The sequence below is a fragment of the Hippocampus comes genome, unplaced genomic scaffold (genome assembly GCF_001891065.2).
Source record: "Hippocampus comes isolate QL1 unplaced genomic scaffold, H_comes_QL1_v1.1 scaffold333, whole genome shotgun sequence".
Taxonomy (NCBI): domain Eukaryota; kingdom Metazoa; phylum Chordata; class Actinopteri; order Syngnathiformes; family Syngnathidae; genus Hippocampus; species Hippocampus comes.
In genome coordinates, this window is record NW_017805386.1 from 295,579 (window position 1) to 316,832 (window position 21,254).

The 21,254-nt window shown below is 51.8% G+C and overlaps 1 protein-coding gene across 1 annotated transcript in view; it reads left to right on the top strand.

The window, feature by feature from the left end:
- lamc3 (laminin, gamma 3) overlaps positions 1–21,254 on the top strand; it is a 45,523-nt gene that overhangs the window by 6,037 nt on the left and 18,232 nt on the right. The window contains exons 3-10 of the mRNA XM_019873036.1: positions 7,823–7,953; positions 9,173–9,357; positions 11,892–12,090; positions 13,296–13,379; positions 14,938–15,036; positions 16,294–16,430; positions 17,682–17,801; positions 20,038–20,236. Coding sequence (XP_019728595.1) covers positions 7,823–7,953; positions 9,173–9,357; positions 11,892–12,090; positions 13,296–13,379; positions 14,938–15,036; positions 16,294–16,430; positions 17,682–17,801; positions 20,038–20,236 — 1,154 coding nt within the window. The remainder of the gene's footprint in view (positions 1–7,822; positions 7,954–9,172; positions 9,358–11,891; positions 12,091–13,295; positions 13,380–14,937; positions 15,037–16,293; positions 16,431–17,681; positions 17,802–20,037; positions 20,237–21,254) is intronic.

Consider the following 21,254-nt stretch of genomic DNA (forward strand, 5'->3'; position numbering starts at 1 on the left):
CGCCCGCCCCCCCCCCCAATATCCTCGATTGCCTATTGTCCGCAGAGCCAACAAGAACACCGCATTGTGACATTTTAATGCACTTTAGACCCCTGAGGAAAATCTGCTTTTGGATGAAGCGCAACACGACGACGCCCCTTTTTGGAGCCGCCGCTCCCTTTAAATCTTCCGTGCCGTAGCTTTTCAAACGGGGCCCTCAGACCCCCGCGGAGCACAAGACGGCAGCCTTCCTCCTGCCTGATCCCCTTTTAATCTGAGAAGAGATGGAGGGGCGGCCAAGGCCCCCCATCATCTCCTCGGCCTTAAGCTGCGCCGTGCGGAAGAATAAAGACGTTTCCTTTCCACCCCCCCTCACGGCCGCTATGCGAGGTCCTCTGTGTGCCCTCCGGAAGAAAAATTGGAGACCGAGTGCGCGATTGGATTATTCCCAGTCGACGGCGTATGGCGGCCGTCAAGTGACAAGTGGCGTGGCCGCATGAAATCTGCGCAACAAAGTACATTTGCTGAAAAGTGCAGCTGCTCAAAATCATCGATCATCATCGTGCGCCTATTTGGTAGGTACCGACCCCTCCCCTGCCCCCACCCTCCACTGACAACGACTGAATGAAACTTCGAGTTCCATTATCCACCAGGATGCCACAATATGGCAAAAGCGTTTTTTTAGACATGGTACAAAAGCGGCGCAATAGAACAGGATGCGCTCCAAACAAATCAGCATCTCGATGATCTTCCTTCAGTCCAGGGGTGTGCGAAGAGCCCCACCCCGGCCTACTTTGGGAACGACACCCTGGACCGACTGCTCGCTTGAACCTCAGAACTGTCAGTCATGTCACATCCTCTCCCAAATCACGAACGGGTGAAAAACTCAGCAGCGACTCGGTCCGAAAGGTCTTCAGATGGTTCGTTTCCGCAGGAGTTTTCGCAACACTCGCCATGATCCGTCGGCGCTTTTGATTGGCGCGCTTCGTCCTTGAGTCCACATCTCAGCGGTCCCCGTGCAGCGGAATGAGAAATCGTCGAAGGAAGGCAAACGTGGTGCGCGACGAGGGATTGGACCTTATTCAATCAATAAAGACCTATCGGAGGCTTCCACGCATATTTCAGTCGGTGCAAATTCATGATGCGTCCGTCTATTATCGATGGCGCTCACCCTCATTAGGGTCGCAGATGAGCTGAAGTCTATCCCGGCTGACGTCGGGAGAGAGCTCGGGCACGCCCTTGACTGTTCCCCAGTCAATCACGGGCAACTCGTCAATTGAAAGGTTCGCCAGCCGATCAATATACGAGCGGCGCACTCGTCGCTCATCGCGGATCGGACGGGAATTCTTCCATGAAATGATTGCAGAGTCGTGTGCTGGCCATGAGGAGACGAGGAGCCGCTCTTTTGGACTTGATTGTTTTCACGGCAACGACAACGGGAGCCCTCATTCTCGTTGTCGCGTGCCGCGTAACGGGCCCGCCGTGGGGCCAACAGACCAAGTTGACGAGAGCCGTGTCATTTGTCATGACATGGAGCATCAATGTAAAACCTTGCGCCACGTGACGGATGGCTTCGCACCATTCCGCGCCAAAAGATATCGTTTGCGAACCAAATCGCCAGCGGTGTCTGGAGATCCTCGTGCCGGAGGTTCTCAAGCCTCCGAAGTCCACTCGACGGTGCCGGAGCACTCAAAGCCCCAAGCTCACGAAACTGTGAAACGGGCATGCTAGCCGCCGCTCAATGATCCACTTCCAGATGGCCAAAAAGACATATCAACCCCCCCCCCCCTCCCAACCCCTCCTTTGTGCTCTTTCAATGAGTAGTTTTCACTGTTGGTGTGTAGCGCTTTCATTTGGACAAACGCCACCTGAAATTGCTCTTGTTTGCTTGCGATTGGCCTCGCAGCTTCTCCTTGGTTGGCCCCACGAGGAAATTGTTCCTTTCTTGTCGCTTGCTGGAAAGCCGTCGACGTAGCACGGCCCGTGTGCCGGCGACGGCGCGATCGCTAATTAACCTGCCAGCCTTTTAATGTTTTCATTTCCATTGTGAGCACGGCGTAATTGACGGGGGGGCCCAATCGGGTGGGCGGGAGATCAGCGCCGAAGGCTCGCTTACATTCAAACGCGCCCACTGATGGCGCTGCTGGCGGATTGCCGAGGCGCGCGGGATCAATAAGATGGACGCGTACATAGACCGGGTGGCAAATCTCTCGCCGGTGCCCGCCCGGCGCCGTCTGCTTTTGCAGCCTGGTAAGAGCGCCGCCACCGCCGCCGCCGCCACCGCCACCGCCACGGGCTTTTTTGAAGTGGCTCCAAAGCTAGAATGTGGCACCAACCATCCTAACGTTCCAGACGTTGTCCTCCGGCCGCGGCTCGCAAGTGGCCAATCTTTACTCCACGTGGCTGCCAAAGTCCTCGACGGAGAAACTTGACGAGGGGGCGCTTATGACGTGAACAAGCGGCCTTTCACGGCGGACAAAAGATTTACTTTGCAGTTTCGTTTCGCAGATGATGTGTAGGCAGGCACCCCGGAGAGCCAACTATTCGTACGCTCGCAATTAAAAAGTCCATTTTCCACACGCTGTCCCCGATAAATACCCCTTCAATGTCTCGCCGCGGACGGGTGTTGTCATGAGCAAAAAAAAAAAAAAAAAAAAAGAGCAGCCCCCATTCAAAGCCGCAATTGCTCGTCGGTACAAAGTGAGCCGTCAAATCAAATGCGGAAGAGTATGTTCTTCTCTCACGGTGACAGCAGTTGTTCCCGCTTGAGCTGCCGGTAGGAGAAAATGATGCAAAATAAAGTGCTTCAGAAAGTGGGAGGATTCCCGCAAGACCACCGCTGCATTTTAAATATGGAAAGCAAAAAAAAAAAAAAAAAAAAAAAGTCATTTCATGAGACGATTGTTGGTGCTGCTCTCACTGAGTCCGGTGTATTTTTTTTTTTTTTTCATTTTGCATTTTGCATGCATCCCTTCTGGTCAACCCGGGTTCAACTTCAACTCTTCTCTGACCTACAAAAAATCACTTCAGCGATGTCTTCTTTCCTATTAGCTCGGCTTTAGCATGACCAAAAAAAAAAAATACTCAATTCAATTTGCAATTAGCAAACAGCAAACAGGTGAGAGGGTTGACTACCTTTGAAATAAGAACCACGGACTAGCTGAAGTGCTGACTTTTTCCTAATGCCGTCATTTCGATAGAAACAAGCACGTGTCGGCGTCCGCCGAAAGCAGAACAAATGTAACCTGCCGGAGAAGAGAGAAGCAGGCCACTGGTCATTTGGGGCGACTCCGCTTGGCATTTGGCGCCAGTGTCCCGCCGTTCCGCTTTATGGGTCGTTAAATTAGAACGGCGGCACGCCAGGGATGACACGATTGGTGAAAGGCGCTTTTCGGTTCATCACCTGGCCCTTTTTCCGGCGCGCTTGGGCTAGCGCTCGTTCCGGGCCAGTGCCCGGCTTAGCAGCGGTTCTTTCTTTTTCCACCCCCGAAAATTTCCCCGGTTCTTGAAACCGGTCTGAGGCATTCCGACAAAGTTTGATGCTTCCCCCGCTCTAGCTGACTCAACGACCGCGACCACTTCCGATGGCCGCCGCTGAAGTGATTACGTTAATCCCGCCGAACGATCGCACGCGTCTTTAGCGTATGTATCGGTCACGCAAAAATGAAAAAAAAAAAACCCAAACGCGGCCGTTCCTCTGGTCGGCACAGAGCAGGAGCTTTCGTCACGCTCGGGGGAACTGTTCTAATGGTGTAAGAAAAGCAAGCGGCGCCGCCTCTAAATAGCGCCGCCGAAGAAGGCCACTTTGTTGCTGGAGGTTAATTAGCATTGCAGTCAGCACCGTGACTTTTGATTTGTGCAAATCACAGCAAAAGCTTAATTAACTTTCACATTCCGGTGCGGGGGAGGCGCCGGCGCCGGCGTCGGCTGCGACTCAGCCAGCGGTGGCGCAAAGAAAACACTCCTGATTCAATTTGCGGCCACCGAGATTCCGAGGCCATCGCCGGCGTTGATTTAACCTCCGGGACGAGATGTCGTCCGGTCTCCGCCTCGTTCCCCCTTGCGCGCGCACACTCGGGGCGGTGCCCTCCATTCCCAAAGTTAATCACTTTTTAATTTCATTGCTTCTCTTCAGCAGATTGTCATTCCGTTGCCCCTTGGCCACTTTTCCGAGGGCGAGGACGAAAGAGGGCAGGTGGACAAACAACTCCGAATATCGATACCAATTTTGGGTTGGGGGTGATATTGATTGTTACGTCAAGTTGTGTTACATTAAATATGTGGAGATTTTTCTTTCAAGTGGAGGTCGTTGTTGGTTATTGACACTTTTTTTTTCCCCATTTCACTTTACTTTTCTATTTCCTGTGTTCCAATAAATTCCAGAAAAGTCCAGAAAAAAAGTGCATGATTAATTAATTAAAATGTATTTTCCTTCAAACACGCGTGCAAATTCCACCCTGGCTTTGAACAAATGAGTCAACTAAAAGGGGGGTGGGGGGATGGCAACAACACGAGTAAATGGCGCACACCATGAGGCCCAACCTGAAAAATGGCTTCAGAGCAATTGGTTTTTATTTTCAGTGGTGTTTGGAAGGAACATTTTGGAGCTCCACCGGCTTGCCTTCAAAATGGTGAACTAGGATTTGTTACAAGGTCACTTCATTCCAACATCCTCATCTAATAAGTCGAAATCCGCCATGCGCCGTATGCAGACGCACATTCCCCAAGTATGCCTTTTTTTTCCCCCCCCGATTGTGATTTGTTTTGACCTTTATGCGGACTCATCGCTGTGTGCGTGCGCGTGCGTGCGTGCGTGCGTCTTTTACGGCTGACGAGTGAAGTGTGTGTGAAGTGTCTGCGTATTGGAAAGTCTCTGGAAGCCGAAGGCACAAGTGGCGGCGCCGCGGAGGGATTAAAATGCTAATAAAACAGGCAGGATGCATTTTCAGGTTTTTAAGCCCGCTGAAATATGCATGAGTCCCCAGTGAGGCCGACGCAGGGGACGCCGCACGCCTAATGCCGCTCACGCCGCCACCGACAGTTTCTTTTTTTTGCCGCGGATAAATGTCATTTGAACCTTTTGACACTGGCTGTCCATCTGTCCGTCTCGTGACCTCTCGTCCGTAGCTTGTGACCTCCCCCTCTGCCGGCCTACCTACTCACCTACCGACATAGCTTACGGTCGCTCAGTCTGTCAGTCAGTCCGCGGGTTGAGTGATCCATCTTGCGACCTATCTACCTGCCAATACAGTATGTCAACTGCCCTATCGTGCTACCGCCCCACCACTGTAGCAACCTGCCAAGACTTCAGTATCTGCCCACCGAGCCTCCTCCCGACCGACGTCGCGACGGACCTCGCTTTCTACACGCTTACCTCGCTAGCTCCTTACTTCAGTCATGGTTTTGCTCGTTTGTGACCAACGGGCGGCGTCGCAGCCGTTGGTCGTCACGTCAGTTCTTTCCGGTTAAAGCGGACCGCCACGCCGATCACTCGGGGTCGGATGGTTGCGCTTCTGTGGTGGCTTGTTTGTCACTTTGGCTGATCGGGGTTGTCAAGATTTTGTCTTACTGTCATGGCTTTGGGGGTTTTTGTTCCTGTGAGTTCTTGGGGGGGTTTTCAGGAGTTTCTTTGTGGTGTTGATTTAGTTTTTCCAGTGTTTTTGTGCATACATTTGGTTTTGGACACCTCCCTGCTTTTTGGTCCTCCACCATCACGCGCCTCTTGACAACTTCCCCCAATTGTCTGTCCATATGCCCAACGACCGATCAATCTCCCTCCCTATTTCCACCGACCCGCCTTTTCGCTGACATAGTCAGCTACCGATCAACTTGCCAATCTATTGACTTCATTACCTACCGACGTATTCGCTTGCCCGGCAGCGGATGCTTCGATCCGGATGGCAGACAAATCTTTTTTTAATGTGCGTTTTCATTATTCCCGACAGCCCCTTTTTCTTTCAAATCCAATCCCGCATTAACAGCACAGAGCAAACTATTTATCCGCCGCGATAGATTGTCTGTCTCTGGCCATTTCAGCAGAAGTTGTCTGCGTTGTGAGCTGTAAACAAAGACCGGCCGCTAAGCTGAAACGCAGATCTTTGAAAAAGAAGATATAAGCCGTTTGAGGCCGTTCGCTGCTTCGTTTTTGGGGGGGAAACAAAATGAACTCCATCATCCAAAGGACGCTTGCTTTGCGTAAGGATGAAGGTCGTAAATGAGCAATGTTTTCCAAAAACGAATGCGCCAAATGTCGATGTTCATCGGTAGTCTCTTTCCTTCGTCAAACAGTCAGTCAGTCATTCAGTTAGGTTGCATCTTGGTGTGTTTGTAGTTGGTTCCGTAGTTCTTTGGGTTAAGTGGTTCATTTAGGTTTTGGTTTGTTAGGGTTAGTTCCTGCCAGAGCTAGCGTTGATTTAGGATTAGCTAGATAGGGTTCATGTTTAGGGTTGATTAGGATTTGGGTTGGAGTTAGATCGGTCAAGCTTTTTTGTTTGTTTGTTTGTTTGTTTGTTTGTTTAGCTTCCCAGTTAGCGTTTTGATAGCCACTCCGAAGAGCAAAGGCAGACACCGACAGCGCCGACTCTCTGTTCCTGCCGCTAACGACGCGGGCTAAACTTAGCTCTTTTTCGACTTACAAAGCACTTGGAAACAGTAACGATGTAAACGGGGCTTGACTGTCATGCTTGGCTGACGCTTGCCATTGGAGATATTCTTTGAAAACGCTGTTAAAAGACATGCTAGAGATCGCTTGGCTACATGAGAGCTTGTTTAAAGGTCATGAAGTCGAGATCCGAGGTGACAACTGGCTCATTAGCATCTGCTTTTGATGCCACAAGGTGCCTTTGGGGTAACGACAGTACGCGGTCGTCGATTCTCTAACCTGTCTTAATTGGTTCGCGACAACAAAGACCCGACTACCCCGCTTTCAGTGCCACTTTTTCAAAGACTGCCAAAGTCACAAACCAGCCGGGAATCAAACTTTTTCTCTCGGGCGAGCCTCTTCAATTTGCCCGCTCTCTTTTACTGTTCCAAGCGACTGCGGCATCAAGCGCTCTCCTTTCTTTTACCTCGCCTCACTTCCATCTCCCGCTTCCTCTTGTTGACGCTTCCCGTGTTTGTTATCCCGCCGGCGCTTTCTTCTCACTCCATCCCGTCTTTACCGTGGCGGCCGACTCAAAGGGAGGCGCTCCACGTCATATCCAAGAAGGGGAGCTTAGCACAGCTGCGATGACACCTGCGACGTCTTTTTGGTCAAAGTAATCCACCTCAAGCCTCTTTTTCACATTCATTAGAGTTCTGTTCTGTTGGCTGTTTTCATCGCCGGGAATGAAACGATCTCGCTCGAGCGGTCGGACGAGTGAATCGGCCAAACGGCTCCAGCACGCTCCCAACGCTTTGGGGAATTGGCACATCATCGGGGCGACGTGGCTCAGCGATGGAGCAGTGGTCTCCCACCCCGGAGGTTGGCGGCTCGATCCCCGGCCGTTGCGACCATGTCGAAGTGTCCTTGAGCAAGACACTGAAGCCCCGGTGGCTCCCGACGCCGCGTCATCAGTAGGTCAATGAGGCAACCGCGTAAAGCGCTTTGAGAACCCCAGGTCAAAAAGCACCGGACGGGTGACGGGCCATGTCCCACTTATGTGTATCGATTTGGTCTTCTTTCTCTTTGAAAGATACTTTGTCGGGAAAGATGAGTCAGGTCTGGGCTGCACGTGGTCGTGTTGTTTCATTGGATTGGCATTGGCGTCTTTGGAAAAACCTCTCTGGACCCAAAGGCCTGTCTTAGATCATCGCGTTGACTCATCCATTTTTTTCCTCCCCTGCTGGCGTTTGTGTTTTGCAGGAATGGGTGACGGCGACCGACCTGCTGGTCTCGCTGGACAGGCTCAACACCTTCGGCGACGAGGTCTTCAAGGACGCCAAAGTCCTGCGCTCGTACTTCTACGCCATCTCAGATTTCTCCGTGGGCGGCAGGTAACGGATGCCCCTAATAGTTGCAACAACCCTGGACAAGAGGAGGGGTCCACCCCGCGGCTCTTCATTTTCCTCGATATTTTTGGAGTCGAACTGTGGTCTACAGCAACGGGCGTAAAACGCGTCGGGAAAGAGGGCTCGTCGTGTCGTTTACTGACCCAATGAATGAGCAGCTACCCGAGCACAAGTGTTTGCTCATTCTGTTAGTTTTGTGAGGCATTTCTGACTTAGTTTGGTCGTTTCTGTCGTTAGTTGCTTAGTAAAGTTTGCCGCTGGATTAGTTAGTGAATGTCAAACGTCAAGACCACAATTGGTGTGACTTAAAACTGCAGTTGTTTGCCACTCGCTGAGGAAAGAGCAGCAGACGGCAGCGTGCCCGGCGCAGGTAGCGCTGTTAAGTATTTGCGACCAACCCTTCAGCCGGAGTCTGAAATTGATCTGGCACCTGTCACGGCTGCTCAGGCTCAGCAGGCGCGGGCGTGACAGATCGCCCGGCAACCTCTCGACACCTGAGGGAGGAGACCCGCGTGACAACGTGTTAGTCAGGCGACACGTGCCGCTTCCGCGACATGTGTCACGGGCCGGCGCCGTGACATTTCAATAAAAATTGCGCGGGTTGCACGGACTTTGCAAGAATGACAAGCACAACGGCCTTTATGTTGACGTTCGGTGTGTATCGCCGGCACTTGGAAATTCATTCCATCGCACGCGGTCGAGCCGCGGCGCCAATAAGAGAAGCCCCGGGTCAACTTCGGCGTCGCGACATGACGCGCGGCGTCAGTCGTTGACGAGACTGGTCGCAGTCGCTTGACAGAACCTGCTGACGCTCCCACGAAGTGGTGGACAACTGCGGGGACGATTCTGCTGACACCTCAGCACATGCCAAACGGCCAGCGCAATCAGATTTTGACGCTTGTTTGTTGGAGGTTTTCTGGGTCAGGTTGTTGCGTACTTGGCTGTTTGGCTTAGCTTAGTTACCGGTAGTCTAAATCACTGCGGTTCAGCTCGTTGGCTTTGCTCAGTTAATCTGGTACGTACGGTATTTAGTCATGTTTGTCTGTGACAAACCAGCCGACCAGCCAATTTACCAATTCTCTACTAACTTACTGTTGTAAGTAACTTCACAGTAAGTTATGACTGCAGCCCTGACTTGCTGGGTTAGATGTGAATTTTTCGGGATGATCAGTTCAATGTTATGACCACACCGCCTCGTTCCCAGATGCAAGTGCAACGGCCACGCCAGCGAGTGCGTGTGGGCGGCGCGTGGTCAAGATGGCGGACACGGGCGCCTGATCTGCGCCTGCCAGCATCACACGGCCGGAGACGACTGCCAGAGATGTCAGCCCTTCTACCAGGAGAGACCCTGGGCCAGGGCCACCGGGGAATCGGCGAATGAATGTCTGCGTAAGTTGGCTTTGCTATTGACAAAGGAAAACCACTTGAAAAACAAACAAGATTGAAGTGCAATCAGAGTCCTCAGTCCAAAAGTTCAAAGTTTGTTTATTCCTCTCGTTAATACCTCAGCGAGGCTTTGTTAGTTTCTCCAAAATGTTAGTTTTAATTACTTAGTTTGCTAGCTGGCTAGCTAGCTAGAAATGCTTCGCAAAACTACCGAAGCGATTCATGGCAAATATGAGTTAGTGAGCTAGCTACTTAGCTAACTAGCTAGTAAGTCAGCTTTAGAAAAAGAACAAGACCGATTCCGGCTAAATGTTACTTAGCGTAGGTGGCAAAGGTTGATCATGCTAGCTACAGAACCGATTCCCATGAAAAATGTGAGTTAGTCACGTGAGTTTTGTCAGTTATTTGTTTGAGTCATGTTTTGTCAAAAGTTGCTCTTTCACTCCGACTGGCGAGAAAATATCGCTCCTAAAACCGTGTCGCGTGTGACCAGCTTAAAGGATGACATGAATTAAAAAGTAAATAACTAAAGGCTGCTGTCGCACATTCTATAAATATGCGGGGATTCTGGAACACACTGTACCTTTGAAGCAGCATCTGTGGCTTTTTTTTTGTGTTGACGCGCACATTTGATGCGGCGTTGCACATCTGTTCGCCAGAAGCATCGGCGGTGCGTGTGAATTGAAGTATTTATCAGTCTTGGCTCATCACGCTTTGACGGAAGGCTGTCAGGGAGGACTCGGAATTGGCTCGCTTTGGGGTTCAGAAAAAAACATCAAGTCGACAAGTCCCCCCCCTCCCCTCCCCCTCTCCCATTCCAAGTCGATTTTGCACTGGGCTTGTTTTTAATTACTCTTCCCCTTAATTCCAAGCAGCAAGCGCTTTAAATAAAACGGCGACTTAATCGGTTCCTTCTAATACTAAATACATCAATGAATCATAGAATGTGAAGTCTGTTGGTTCCGTCTTCGGTCCACAAGTCTTTGTAATTGTGCATTAGCCACCATAATGGTCTTCCGCGTCGGAGGACTTTGTTTATTTTCTGCTAATTTTCATCAACAGAATAATAAACTCCATAATATCTTTTCATTCCGCAACATAAATTTGAGCTGGAGTAACTCCTAATGAATGGGGGGGAGGGGGGGGGAGCAACTCGCTAATAAACGCGTCGTCCCACCCGCACTGGAGTGAATACATTGTTTGGCATACGTTTGTGCTTACCAAGGGACCGCTAAAAAAAAACAACCCCAAAAACAAAAAAAAAACGGTCGTCTCTCAACCGGGCTACTGCCCACCGGACCAAACCCAGAGGAGCCATCCGGAGGCGAGGCGTAGCTCCTGCAGGGTCGCGTTATGCAAATTAAAGAGTGCCGAGAAGCAGCTGACGGGACTCTGATGTGCTGGGCTAAGAGCCTCCAAGGAGACATTAGCGCGCAGCCCCTGAAAGAGCAATGACCATGCGGCCGCCGCTCCGAAAATCGAGCGGCACCTCCCGGTCAGCTTGGTGGAGACGTTCACGTGGATGCTGCTTGGTTTTTAGTCCGCCACTAACCCAGCGCAAACCCTTCTTGGAAACTTCAACATGAATCCCCAAATTCGATCTCCGACACGCGAACTTGAAGCCTCACCCCAAGCTCGGAAGCTTGATTGGCTCGCAAAAACCTTGAGTGGAAAGCCAAACTTGAAATTTGAAGCCTGAACTTGAAGGCCTAGCCCGGGCCCCGAAAAGTTTGACGTTGCTTGAAATTCGGACCCCGGCTTGAAACGCTCTCCCTGGTTTGAAAGCCTCAGCCACTCTTGAAATCCCAATTTCAAGTTCAAACCTGTAACTCGGTCCAAGGCTTTCAAATTCAAACACTCACCCGTGGTTTGAAGCCATCATTTGAGAAAAGCCCAACGGAGGCAACCCTCATTTGAAGCTTCAACTCGTAACCCGGTCTTGCAAGCCAAACCTTTGCAGCCTTACTTTGTAACCCATGTATGAAGCCCCGCACCCTTCAAACTGTCCATTTGCTACCGGGCCTCACCGATCAGTCAAAAATTGTCGGGAGACCCCAAATTGACACCAGCCGCCAACATTTTCCTTTCAAACAAGGCGAGGTGCTTCCGAGTTGGCGTATTAACGTTGAGTGCTGGTGGTGAGGGGGGGTAAGCATATGGCTAACGCTGGCACAACAGAGAGAGCGACAGAGAGAGCTGTAGTCATCATAAAAGGGGCAATTTCACCCAAATCCCCCCCTCGGGTTGGCTGGGCAAAAACTAGATAGAGAGGGATTTGCAGCTGGGAGCTCCGATGCGGCCTTATCAGATGACTAATATGCTCTTGTATCAACACAAATGACAAATTATGCTATCTCCAAGCCCCCCAGCCACCTCCCCGCCAGCCGAGCGGCTCCTCATTAGGCCCGCGTGAAATGAGATTAGCAGCCGGCTTGGAAATGATCACCCAATCCCAGAAAGCCCGCTATCGACGCCGAGATCCCCTCCGCCGGCTGACGAGACGTCTTTCCGCGACCTTCTTTCCGACCTCCTTCCAGGGTGCAACTGCAGCGGCCGCTCGGACCGCTGCGCGTTTGACCTGGAGCAGTACCGCAGCACGGGCAGCGGGGGGCGCTGTCTGGATTGTCGGGACAACACGGATGGCGCGCACTGCGAGCGCTGCCGGGAGAACCACTACAGGGGCTCGCCCGACCAGCCCTGCCTGCCCTGCAACTGCGACGGCAATGGTGAGTTGAAGTTGACTGAAAAGAAAGAAAGAAATCGTGACCAAGGGACATTCGTGTATTTCAAGCAGCCAAATAATCCACCGAAACCTCGTCATTCCAACTAGCAAAGGTCCGCTAGCTTAATGCAAACGTAGCGCCGCCGACAGGCTCATGGAAATTTGAATCACTGCAAAGGGCAATTGCAATTGCAGGCGTGTGCCGTATTCAGCACACGCGATATACACTGAAGCTGTTTTTGTTTTGCCCGAGAGCAAACAACTTGACCAAAACGTGTCCCTGACACAGCACACGTACCTTAACTTCAAACACTTGTTTGCAACCTTAACTTGAGCCCTAGTGCTGCAAACACAACTCGCGTTTGAAAACATCATTTGAAGACGTAACCATCAATGAGGATTTCAAAGAATCCTCATTTGAACCCCTGACAATTGTTTTGAAATCCAAATCTTGAACGAGGTCTGAAACCCTCATTTGAAACCCAAAACTGTTTTTTGAAGCCGTCATTTGAAACCGCACCCAAGCCTGAAACACTCATTTGAAATCCGAAGCCCTTTTTTGGAACCCTAACGCTGGCTTGACACCCTATCCAGAAAACCAGAGCCTGGAGTTCAAACCCTAATTTGTAACACTAGCCCTTGTTTTAAAACCAAGATGTGAAATCCTGACCCAGGCTCGACTCCCGAATTGGAGACTTTTTGGAAATCCGAACCCTGGTTTGAAACCCCACCCATTGTTCTGAAACCTAAATATGAAACCCTCATTTCAAATCCTCACTCAAGCTCAAAAGCAGAATTGGAAAGCATAACACAAAGCATGACAGCCTAAGAGTCCCCCGGAAGCCAAATTTGAAACCCTAACCCGAAAAGTGAAGTATTTCATTTGACACCAAAAGGCAGGCTTTCTCCTGGCACAGGCCGGCAATACAGCGACGCAATTCCTCCGAGCCGCCAGGCGATTGTCCCGTCGATCGATCGGCGGCGATAACAGACTCCATCCTCCGTGCGATCCGGCGCCGGCCGCAATGCCCCGGTCGCTCTTTTCTCTCCATTAACCAGAGCGGGCGGCGCGGCCGAATAATTTCCCGCTCGTCCCGGCCGCCTCTTTCGTTAACGCAAATCCAATAGCAGGTGTTCTGTTATTCCCGGAATTGATTAAGCAGGCATTGACCGCTTACGGCTCGCCATTTTCTCTCTCTCTTATGTCTTTCCGCCATAGCGCGTGCAGCGGCCGAGGCGTGACGGGGGACAAGTGTGACACATGTCGCCCGGGATTCCACTCGCTCGGCCCGGGCGGCTGCAGGTGAGCGGCAACAAAACCGCCGGCGTTCCATTTGTGTTCATTGTTCCGAGTCGTATTTTCTTTCTTTTCTGATCATCTGCAATTCCCTTTCAGCAACAGCGAGGCAGCGGCAATTTGGTCCGAATGTGTTTGGAGCAAATTTGGGAGACCTGCTCCGAGCTTGAGTCCAGATAGCATTTTCCCCAAACTCCGGCAGGCGCGTCGGGATCACGATGTTTGTTTGTTGACGATTTCCAAACAAGCTGCATGTTTACGGATTTTACATGAAGGGGAAGCGAGCAGTACACCCAACAGCATTAGCACCTGCAACACGTTTGCATAAGAGCATTAGTCAGGGGCTCACATTAGCATATTTTTAGAAGCAAATCCCGCCGCTGCGGCTGACTGTGCGTCACGTGCAACCGAAAATGTTTTCAGGCAGCTTCTCATCATTTTTTTTCTCCCCCCCCCCCCGCTCCCCAACTGCCTCGCCCACCCGCTGCGCCGCAGTTGCTTACGCGTCGCAGCGCACGTACGCGCGCGCGTGCGGATGACCTCTGACCAAACCTGCTTGTTGCCATGGCGACCTCATCCGTCAGCTAAAGTTCGGTGGAGAGATGGAGACGCGGGAGAAAAATATGATCCTCCCTCGTCAACCGCCCCTGCCCGGGGAAAACCGACGGAAGCCATTTTGAATCCAATTTGGCTCGGACGTTGGAGGTAGCAGGACGCGCGTCTTTGATCCTGGTCGAGGGATTCTCCACGAGCTCGCCAATTCGGAAGAAGTCGAGCAATGACCGAGAGTAGAACGGGCGAATCTTGGAGCCTGTTGCAATTCTCAATTGTCGGAGCGAGAATTCTGTTCACCCCAAATGAGCTTCCGTCCTTGGTTTCAAATTGAAACGGCTAACTTTTCAGGCGTGGTGCTGGAGGCTTTTTTTTTTTTGGTTTGTTTTTGTGCATCTGATCATGATAGTCGTGCCTACCAAATTGGATGGGGTGAAATCAAACTGCGTTGAGGGGATTTTCAAAACATGAATGTCAGAGCAAATCAAACGAAAGAGGGATTACATTTGGCTTTTGTTTGCTATTCAATGTTTTTATTTTGGGGGTGGGGGTGATATTTCCTCCAATCCTACATGGAACATGCACGTTAAACAGACATAGGAGCACGCCGAAGCATCACACGTTGCCTTACCTGATGGCTATTTATTACACGGATTAGATTTAGCGAAACGCGGGGAGACGGACGACTCCCTGACTGCACACACGCAGAGCGCTTTCCGTCATAGATGCTGAAAAATCAGGCGGCTGAGCAGCAGTGTGAATTATTCAGCCCGCTGGAGCAGAAACAAAGGGAGACGACTTTGCTGGGAGATAATTAAATTATTTGCAATAGCGCCTCTCATTAAAATTAGATTTGCTGTTCCAAACAAAAGCAATCAATCGCAAAAAAGGCCGCCGAGCACCTAGCGCCCCCCCACCCGCACACCCACCCCCGCTCCTAGCCCCCCTCCCCACCCCCTTTCTTCTTTTGGGGCGCCTCACTGACTGCTTTTTGTGGATTTGCTTTCCACAGACCGTGCGAGTGCACCCCCGGTGGCAGCGTGGGCGACTGCTCGCCGCTGGACGGCGCCTGTCGCTGCAAGGCCAACGCCGAGGGGGGAGGCTGCGGCAGGTGAGGCTCCGCGCGCACCTTCGTGGTTGCTGCTGATGTCGTTGGCTCTGACTCATATATCAGCCAAGCGAGCAAAAACACGAGGAATTGACTTTCCCAGTTCGCACCCGGCTAGAGGAGCATCAACAAGACCACAATGACCAACGGGGGGAGACACGAAGACTCGAAGCCTGGCCGTTTGCTGTTTAGCGCCCCGATATCAAGGAAGGGGGAAAAAAACTTGACAGACTCCAACCATTCTCCTTCAGTGGGAGGGTGGTTTGAACCTGAGACCCCCCCGCCCCCTCAATTTCAATCAATTTCCCAGGCCGATCCAACGACTCCCCGTTCTTTTCCATTTTGCGAAGCGACTCCGACACCGCACCCGCTTTGCGATGGAGTTGGTTCGACGCATGAGTCTGAGCGTTGATCCCCCGCCCCCTCCTTGTAGGCCGTCAGCTCGTTTCCTTCCAATGAAGCGGCTCCCGCCGGCTGAATTTCGCAATGGACCAGGAAACCGCCAACGCCAACCAGCGGGCTACCTGTTATCAAAAGGCCAATAATGGCGACGGACAATATTGCCGGGCGAAGCGGTCTCCGTTTCCGCCAAGGATCTCGGGTCTCCCCAGAAGCAAATGTCCCAGAGGCGCAAAAAGGCTCCCCAGCGCCTGTTCTTTTGAGCGGGGAAAATGTTCTCCCTATCCAATGTTATCCAGCTGACTAATTCCGCGGTTTGTTTTTCCTGAAAGGAAAATAACGGCCGAAGGCTTGTCAAGCCAGCACATTTGACATTATTCGGCGTAAACATCGAGTGCGCCCCCATCGTTCTCTCTGTGAGTGATTTTCTTCAGGCTTCCGGATAGCAGCGGTAGTTGTGACCTGACAGAAAGTTGGGAGCGCCGTCTTGGCGCTTTGGCCCCCTGGGGTGGCAGTCACAATGCTCTTTGCGCTATTATGCCGAAGGCGCGCGCCTCGAAACTCAGCCATGTCCTTGTACTATAAAGAGACATTAAAAAAAAAAAAAAATCACTTGAAAATCTGTGACAGAGCGAAGAGTGCGAACAGTGGGCAGCGCTAATCTACTTGACCTCACATGGCCGGCTTAGTTGGCTTTCGCACATGGACGGCTCCATTTGACTCCCTGTAGGTTGCAGCGCCTTGCAGCTGCGTTCCATTTCAACCCAAAACGCACCAACGCGGCCTTGGTCAAAGGAAAAAAATACACTCAAAGATGTCGGCGAATGGGGGGTTTTTGAGTAACTGTGTGCGTGCGCGCAGGTGCAAGCCAGGCTTCTTCAACCTGCAAGAAAGCAACCCGGCGGGCTGCCAGCCGTGTTTCTGCTTCGGTCACTCGCTGGCGTGCTCCTCGTCCGCTCGCTTTCTGGCCGTCAACATCACTTCGGATTTCATGGAAGGTAAACGTATCTGGCGGGCCGGATATTTTGCCGTTGACTTTTGCTACGTTTGGCGAAAGCCAGCTCCAGGCTAGCGTATTGTCGGCGTGGGATCAAGTGGGAGGACGCGTCGCAAGTCTGCTGTTTTGGTTCAAAGGAAAAAAAAGAATACACTCGTACGCACTTGTGCAACAATTGTGCACTCATCATAAAAGACAGAGCTGCCAGATCTCAGAAGTGACTTCCAAACTTGCCGGGTTGACTTGGCAACGCAAAAACTCGTTGACACAATTCACTTGCCTGCAATCGAAGTCGGCTTAAGTTGGCAGCGTAACTTAACTTGGGAGCCGTGTGAATCGCGACTATACACACCAAAAAAAAGTCTCAAGATGCCTTGGCTGAAAAGTCACCTGGGGCCTGATGCTTTTGCGGGCTGAAGGGCTGCATGGGCCACTGTAACGCGCCGTGCAACGCCGCCCGCTAAATTCCCAAACACGGCAAACTCCAGGAAGTCCAGGCTAGCGTTTCGGCGCCGCTTGTTTGACCCGCATCAAGTGGGAGGACGCGTCGCAAGTCTGCTGTTTTGGTTCAAAGGAAAAAAAAGAATACACTCGTACGCACTTGTGCAACAATTGTGCACTCATCATAAAAGACGGAGCTGCCAGATCTCAGAAATGGCTTTCAAAATTCTTGGAAAATTCAGCACCCGGAGCCGGGTTGACTTGGCAACGCAAAAACTCGTTGACACAATTCACTTGCCTGCAATCGAAGTCGGCTTAAGTTGGCAGCGTAACTTAACTTGGGAGCCGTGTGAATCGCGACTATACACACCAAAAAAAAGTCTCAAGATGCCTTGGCTGAAAAGTCACCTGGGGCCTGATGCTTTTGCGGGCTGAAGGGCTGCATGGGCCACTGTAACGCCCGGTGCAACGCCGACCGCTAAATTCCCAAACGCGGCAAACTCCAGGAAGTAGACTTGCCCCGGAATGCAAATGCCGATGCGCACGGGCGCCTGTCTGTGAAGATAGGGCCCTTGGAGTTGGGTTTCAAGCGAGCATACTGATCTTCTTTTCGCCATTTCTGGGGCTCTTTCAAATGTCCAATTGCTATTGAATTGAACCACTTTTTTCTTGACACAAAATTGGGAAGAATCTCCGAACCAAACGTGCCGCGTCCGGTACCCGTCGGCCCGGTGCGTGCATCTTGTGATCTTCTTGACTCCCTTTCTGGCGAAAAACCAAGCGCTACTGTCCGCTCTCTTCTCGGCTCCAGATCAGGACGGCTGGCTGGGCGAGTTCTCCGGCGGTCGGCTTGACGCCCTGCTGTGGAAGGAGGGCGAAATCTATTTGCTGCCCCTCTCCGAGGAGGACCCCGGCTTCTTCAGAGCCCCGGGTGAGTGCCGCGAGAAAACCATCGGACGCCATCGTCGCCCCGGTGGCGGAGTTCCGGTCCGCGGGAATGTGATTATCTTATTTTTAGAGAGTAAACACCCCCGCCGTCGTCAAGATGGGATTGACGCGGGCTTTAGCCGCCGTCTGTAATATGCTCGCCTCGTATCTGTTGTTCCCAAGATTAATTGTGGCATTTGGCAGCGGGTCCGACTGCGGATATTCCGTCCGCCCGTCAGCCCTCCAATCCTTTATCGGAACCATTAGAAGATAAGGGAATAAGCCGGCCCCCGCCGCAGGATTTTCGGGGCTCGTTTCTATCGGCCGCCCCAGCGGCGAAGGCCTGACGGAATTGACCGCGTTTGGAGAGGCTACAAAGTGGAAATTGGCTGCGTCGCCAAATCGGCTTCTCGCCGCCAAGCGCGCGAGGAGCCTCCGGCGGGGCCCCGCCGTCTGCAGCCACAAGCAAAACACGCACAAGCCCGTTAAACGATGCCTCCTCCGGGAGGGTTTCCGCCGAAATTGCCGCGACGCCGACAGCGCTGTTGGACGCCGCCGGCTGCCGTCTTTGCAAAGTCCTGTTGCAATCGGGCCACTCGAGATTTGAAAAAAAAAGAAAACGCAGATTTTTCTCTATGTTGTGAAATTAAACTAATACGAAAGGACAAATGATGGAAAAAAAATCTTGCGTCTGTAATTTGTAGATTTTTTTTTGTTGTTTAGGGACCAAAAAAGACGTTATGTTATTTATTACGTATATATACTTCTCAATGAATTGTCCGATTCGTCGGTGATCAGAATATTATACTGGCCTCCAAAAATCTCGAGCAGTCAGGCTCATATTTTTGGGATGTAGGCCGGTCGGGATGGTACGGTCACGGAACGACGTCGCCAACGTATCGCTATTTTTAGGTTGGGTTTTTGTGGGGTGGTTTGGGGCTATTTGCAGCCCAACTACTGAGATTAGAGTGCGCGCAAATATTGCTCACGTGTCTTCTATTCCGTTGCAACAAAAAGGCGCTTTTCTGTGTCAGATCTACGGGAATGCATTGCTGTTTGCCCCCCCCGCACCCCAGGACAGGATTCCATCCATCCTTTTTATTAAGAAAGTCGAAACGGGCCAAAGACGGGTCTTAGTGATCCCTCCCCACTCCTCCGTAGACATAAGCCGACACTCGGCGGGACCGCGCGTCACGCTCGTAGGCTCCCAAATGGCGGCTGACAAGTGGGTGTCGGACTTGGCGGCGACAGTTCCGCGGTTAGCGCGAAAGGAAGACGGGTGGGGGTGGCAGGATCTCATTTTGCTCACTGCGTCCTCAGTGACAATCGGCAGCCGCTGTCGCAATTGGGCAGGCCGTGGCCGCTGCCGACGGTTTTGCCCGTTTGGAATCAACACTTGCTTTACGTCACCATTCCAAATTTCCACTTTTAGCAGGTTGCATCGGGGATTCGCTGTATGCTAAAAAAAAAAAAAAAAAGATGAAAATTTCGCATGCATAAGTTCAGTCATGGACATGATGAATATTTGGTCTTCAATTTTGCTGTCTTTTAATTGCAGTGGCTTGGCGCGAAACCAAATTTCAACGTGAGACAACAGGCCGTTTTCCATTCATTTTGCGCTTCCTTCTTTCATCGCGGCGATTTTCGCACAGCGCGTCCGTACGCGGCGATCTGAAGTCATCGTTAGCGACCGGTGGGAATGTCTGTCAAAGGGCTTGAACGTACGTACGGGCGGGCCTTTGAAACCCAAGGCGCTTGGCTTTGACCCGGGCGTGATGGCGTCCTGATCCCGGACATCTGCTGGATCCTTGAAACGGGCGGAGTCGGGGTCCCCCGCGCCGGACCGACCGGTGCGGAGCAGCTGCCGAGGCTTTGCGGTGAGCGTGATCAGCTGCTCGCTGTTCGCGGCGGTGCCAAGGAGGGTGGAGAGGTGGCGGTCCTCTCGCTTGAGTCCTTGCGGCAATCGGGCTCGGAAAGGAAAGTGCCCCGGAGGGTCGCTTCGGACGAAAAAATCTCTCTGGCGGAAGACAAACGCATATACAGGCAAAGGACAAGCAAACAGTTTCCCACATTTGATCAAACCTCAAAGAATGACTACAATTGATAAAAATGCAACCATCAAATGATGATGATGTATGTCGAAGATACGTTTCTTTTTCCTAGCTCGAAGATGAGGAAAAAAAAAAACCCAAAACCAACCACCAACAAGCCAAAAATGCTGACATGGTCTTCTCCCGCAGACAAATTTGTGGGGGACCTGAGCCGCAGCTACCTGCAGCTCCTCTCCATCACCTTCACCTCCGAGTCGGCGCAACTGCTTCCCGAGCGCATCGCCGTGCTCCTCGACGGCTCCGGAATCACACTCGCGACCGAACTCCTGGCCGGCCCCGCGCGACGCGCCGACCCCGGCCTCTCGCCGCGCAAAACCTTTGTCCTCAGGTATGAAACGCCGCAACCAAAAATGAGAAAAAGGGGGATGCACGGCTGTGGACAGATGAATTTGTGTGTGTGTGTGTGTGTAGAATACTGCAGTGGCTGCAACGCCCTCCCGGCAGACCATCTGTGCGGGGAAGGTGCGCGTGTTGTTCACAGAGAGCTGCCGCGTGACATGACTTTTTCATTTCTTTTTTTTTTTTTTTCTTCTTGCGCGTGTTCTCGGCCTTGTCCTCAACATGCCCATGCTCAGAATGGGAATCGGTTCGCCACAGGCAAGAAGAAATTCGCTGGCGTTTGGGGCAGGCACAAAAGGGAAACGTACACGTGTGGTCACTCCACAATGTTGTGTGTGTGTGTGCGCGCTTCAGTTGTCGTGATCCCTTTTGATTGACATGAAGGGCACATTTCAACAGAGCGAGCGCTGCCATGTCATTCGTGTCGTGAATTAGCTGCTCGGCTGGATGTTTGTCGCGAGGCACCCCCAAATGTGGCCCACATGCTGGTGGAATGTAATGACCGCAGGACACTCACACACACGCACGCGCGCACACGCACACACACACACACACACGCACGCACGCACGCACGCACAAGGAGGTGCCGGTTAACAGAGCTGATTAGTTGTGCGAGGCAGGCAGTGGAGCGAACCCGTGAAGAAGTTCTCTGCAGGTCTCATTAGACTCCTCACATCATCTTCGCTTCGCCTTACAATTTTGCGCAATGCCCCACACCCCCCCCCCAAAAAAAAAAAACCCACTCCCGTACCACTTCGTCTGTCACGCACTTATGCTCACAAAAAATGTACACATTCTAAAAAGAAAAAAAAAAAGAAAACCAAAGCGTTTCTATTCGTTCAGAAACGTTCCAATTGATGTCCTGCGATTTTCTTTGGGCTGCTATTTTTGCGACTTGATTGTTGACCGTGCAGATCTGCTGCCCTTTTGAAAATGTTGTCCTTTTGGCATCGTAAATGCTGATTTACAATGCGAGCGAACGCCATTTGTTTTTATGGAGTCGTGGT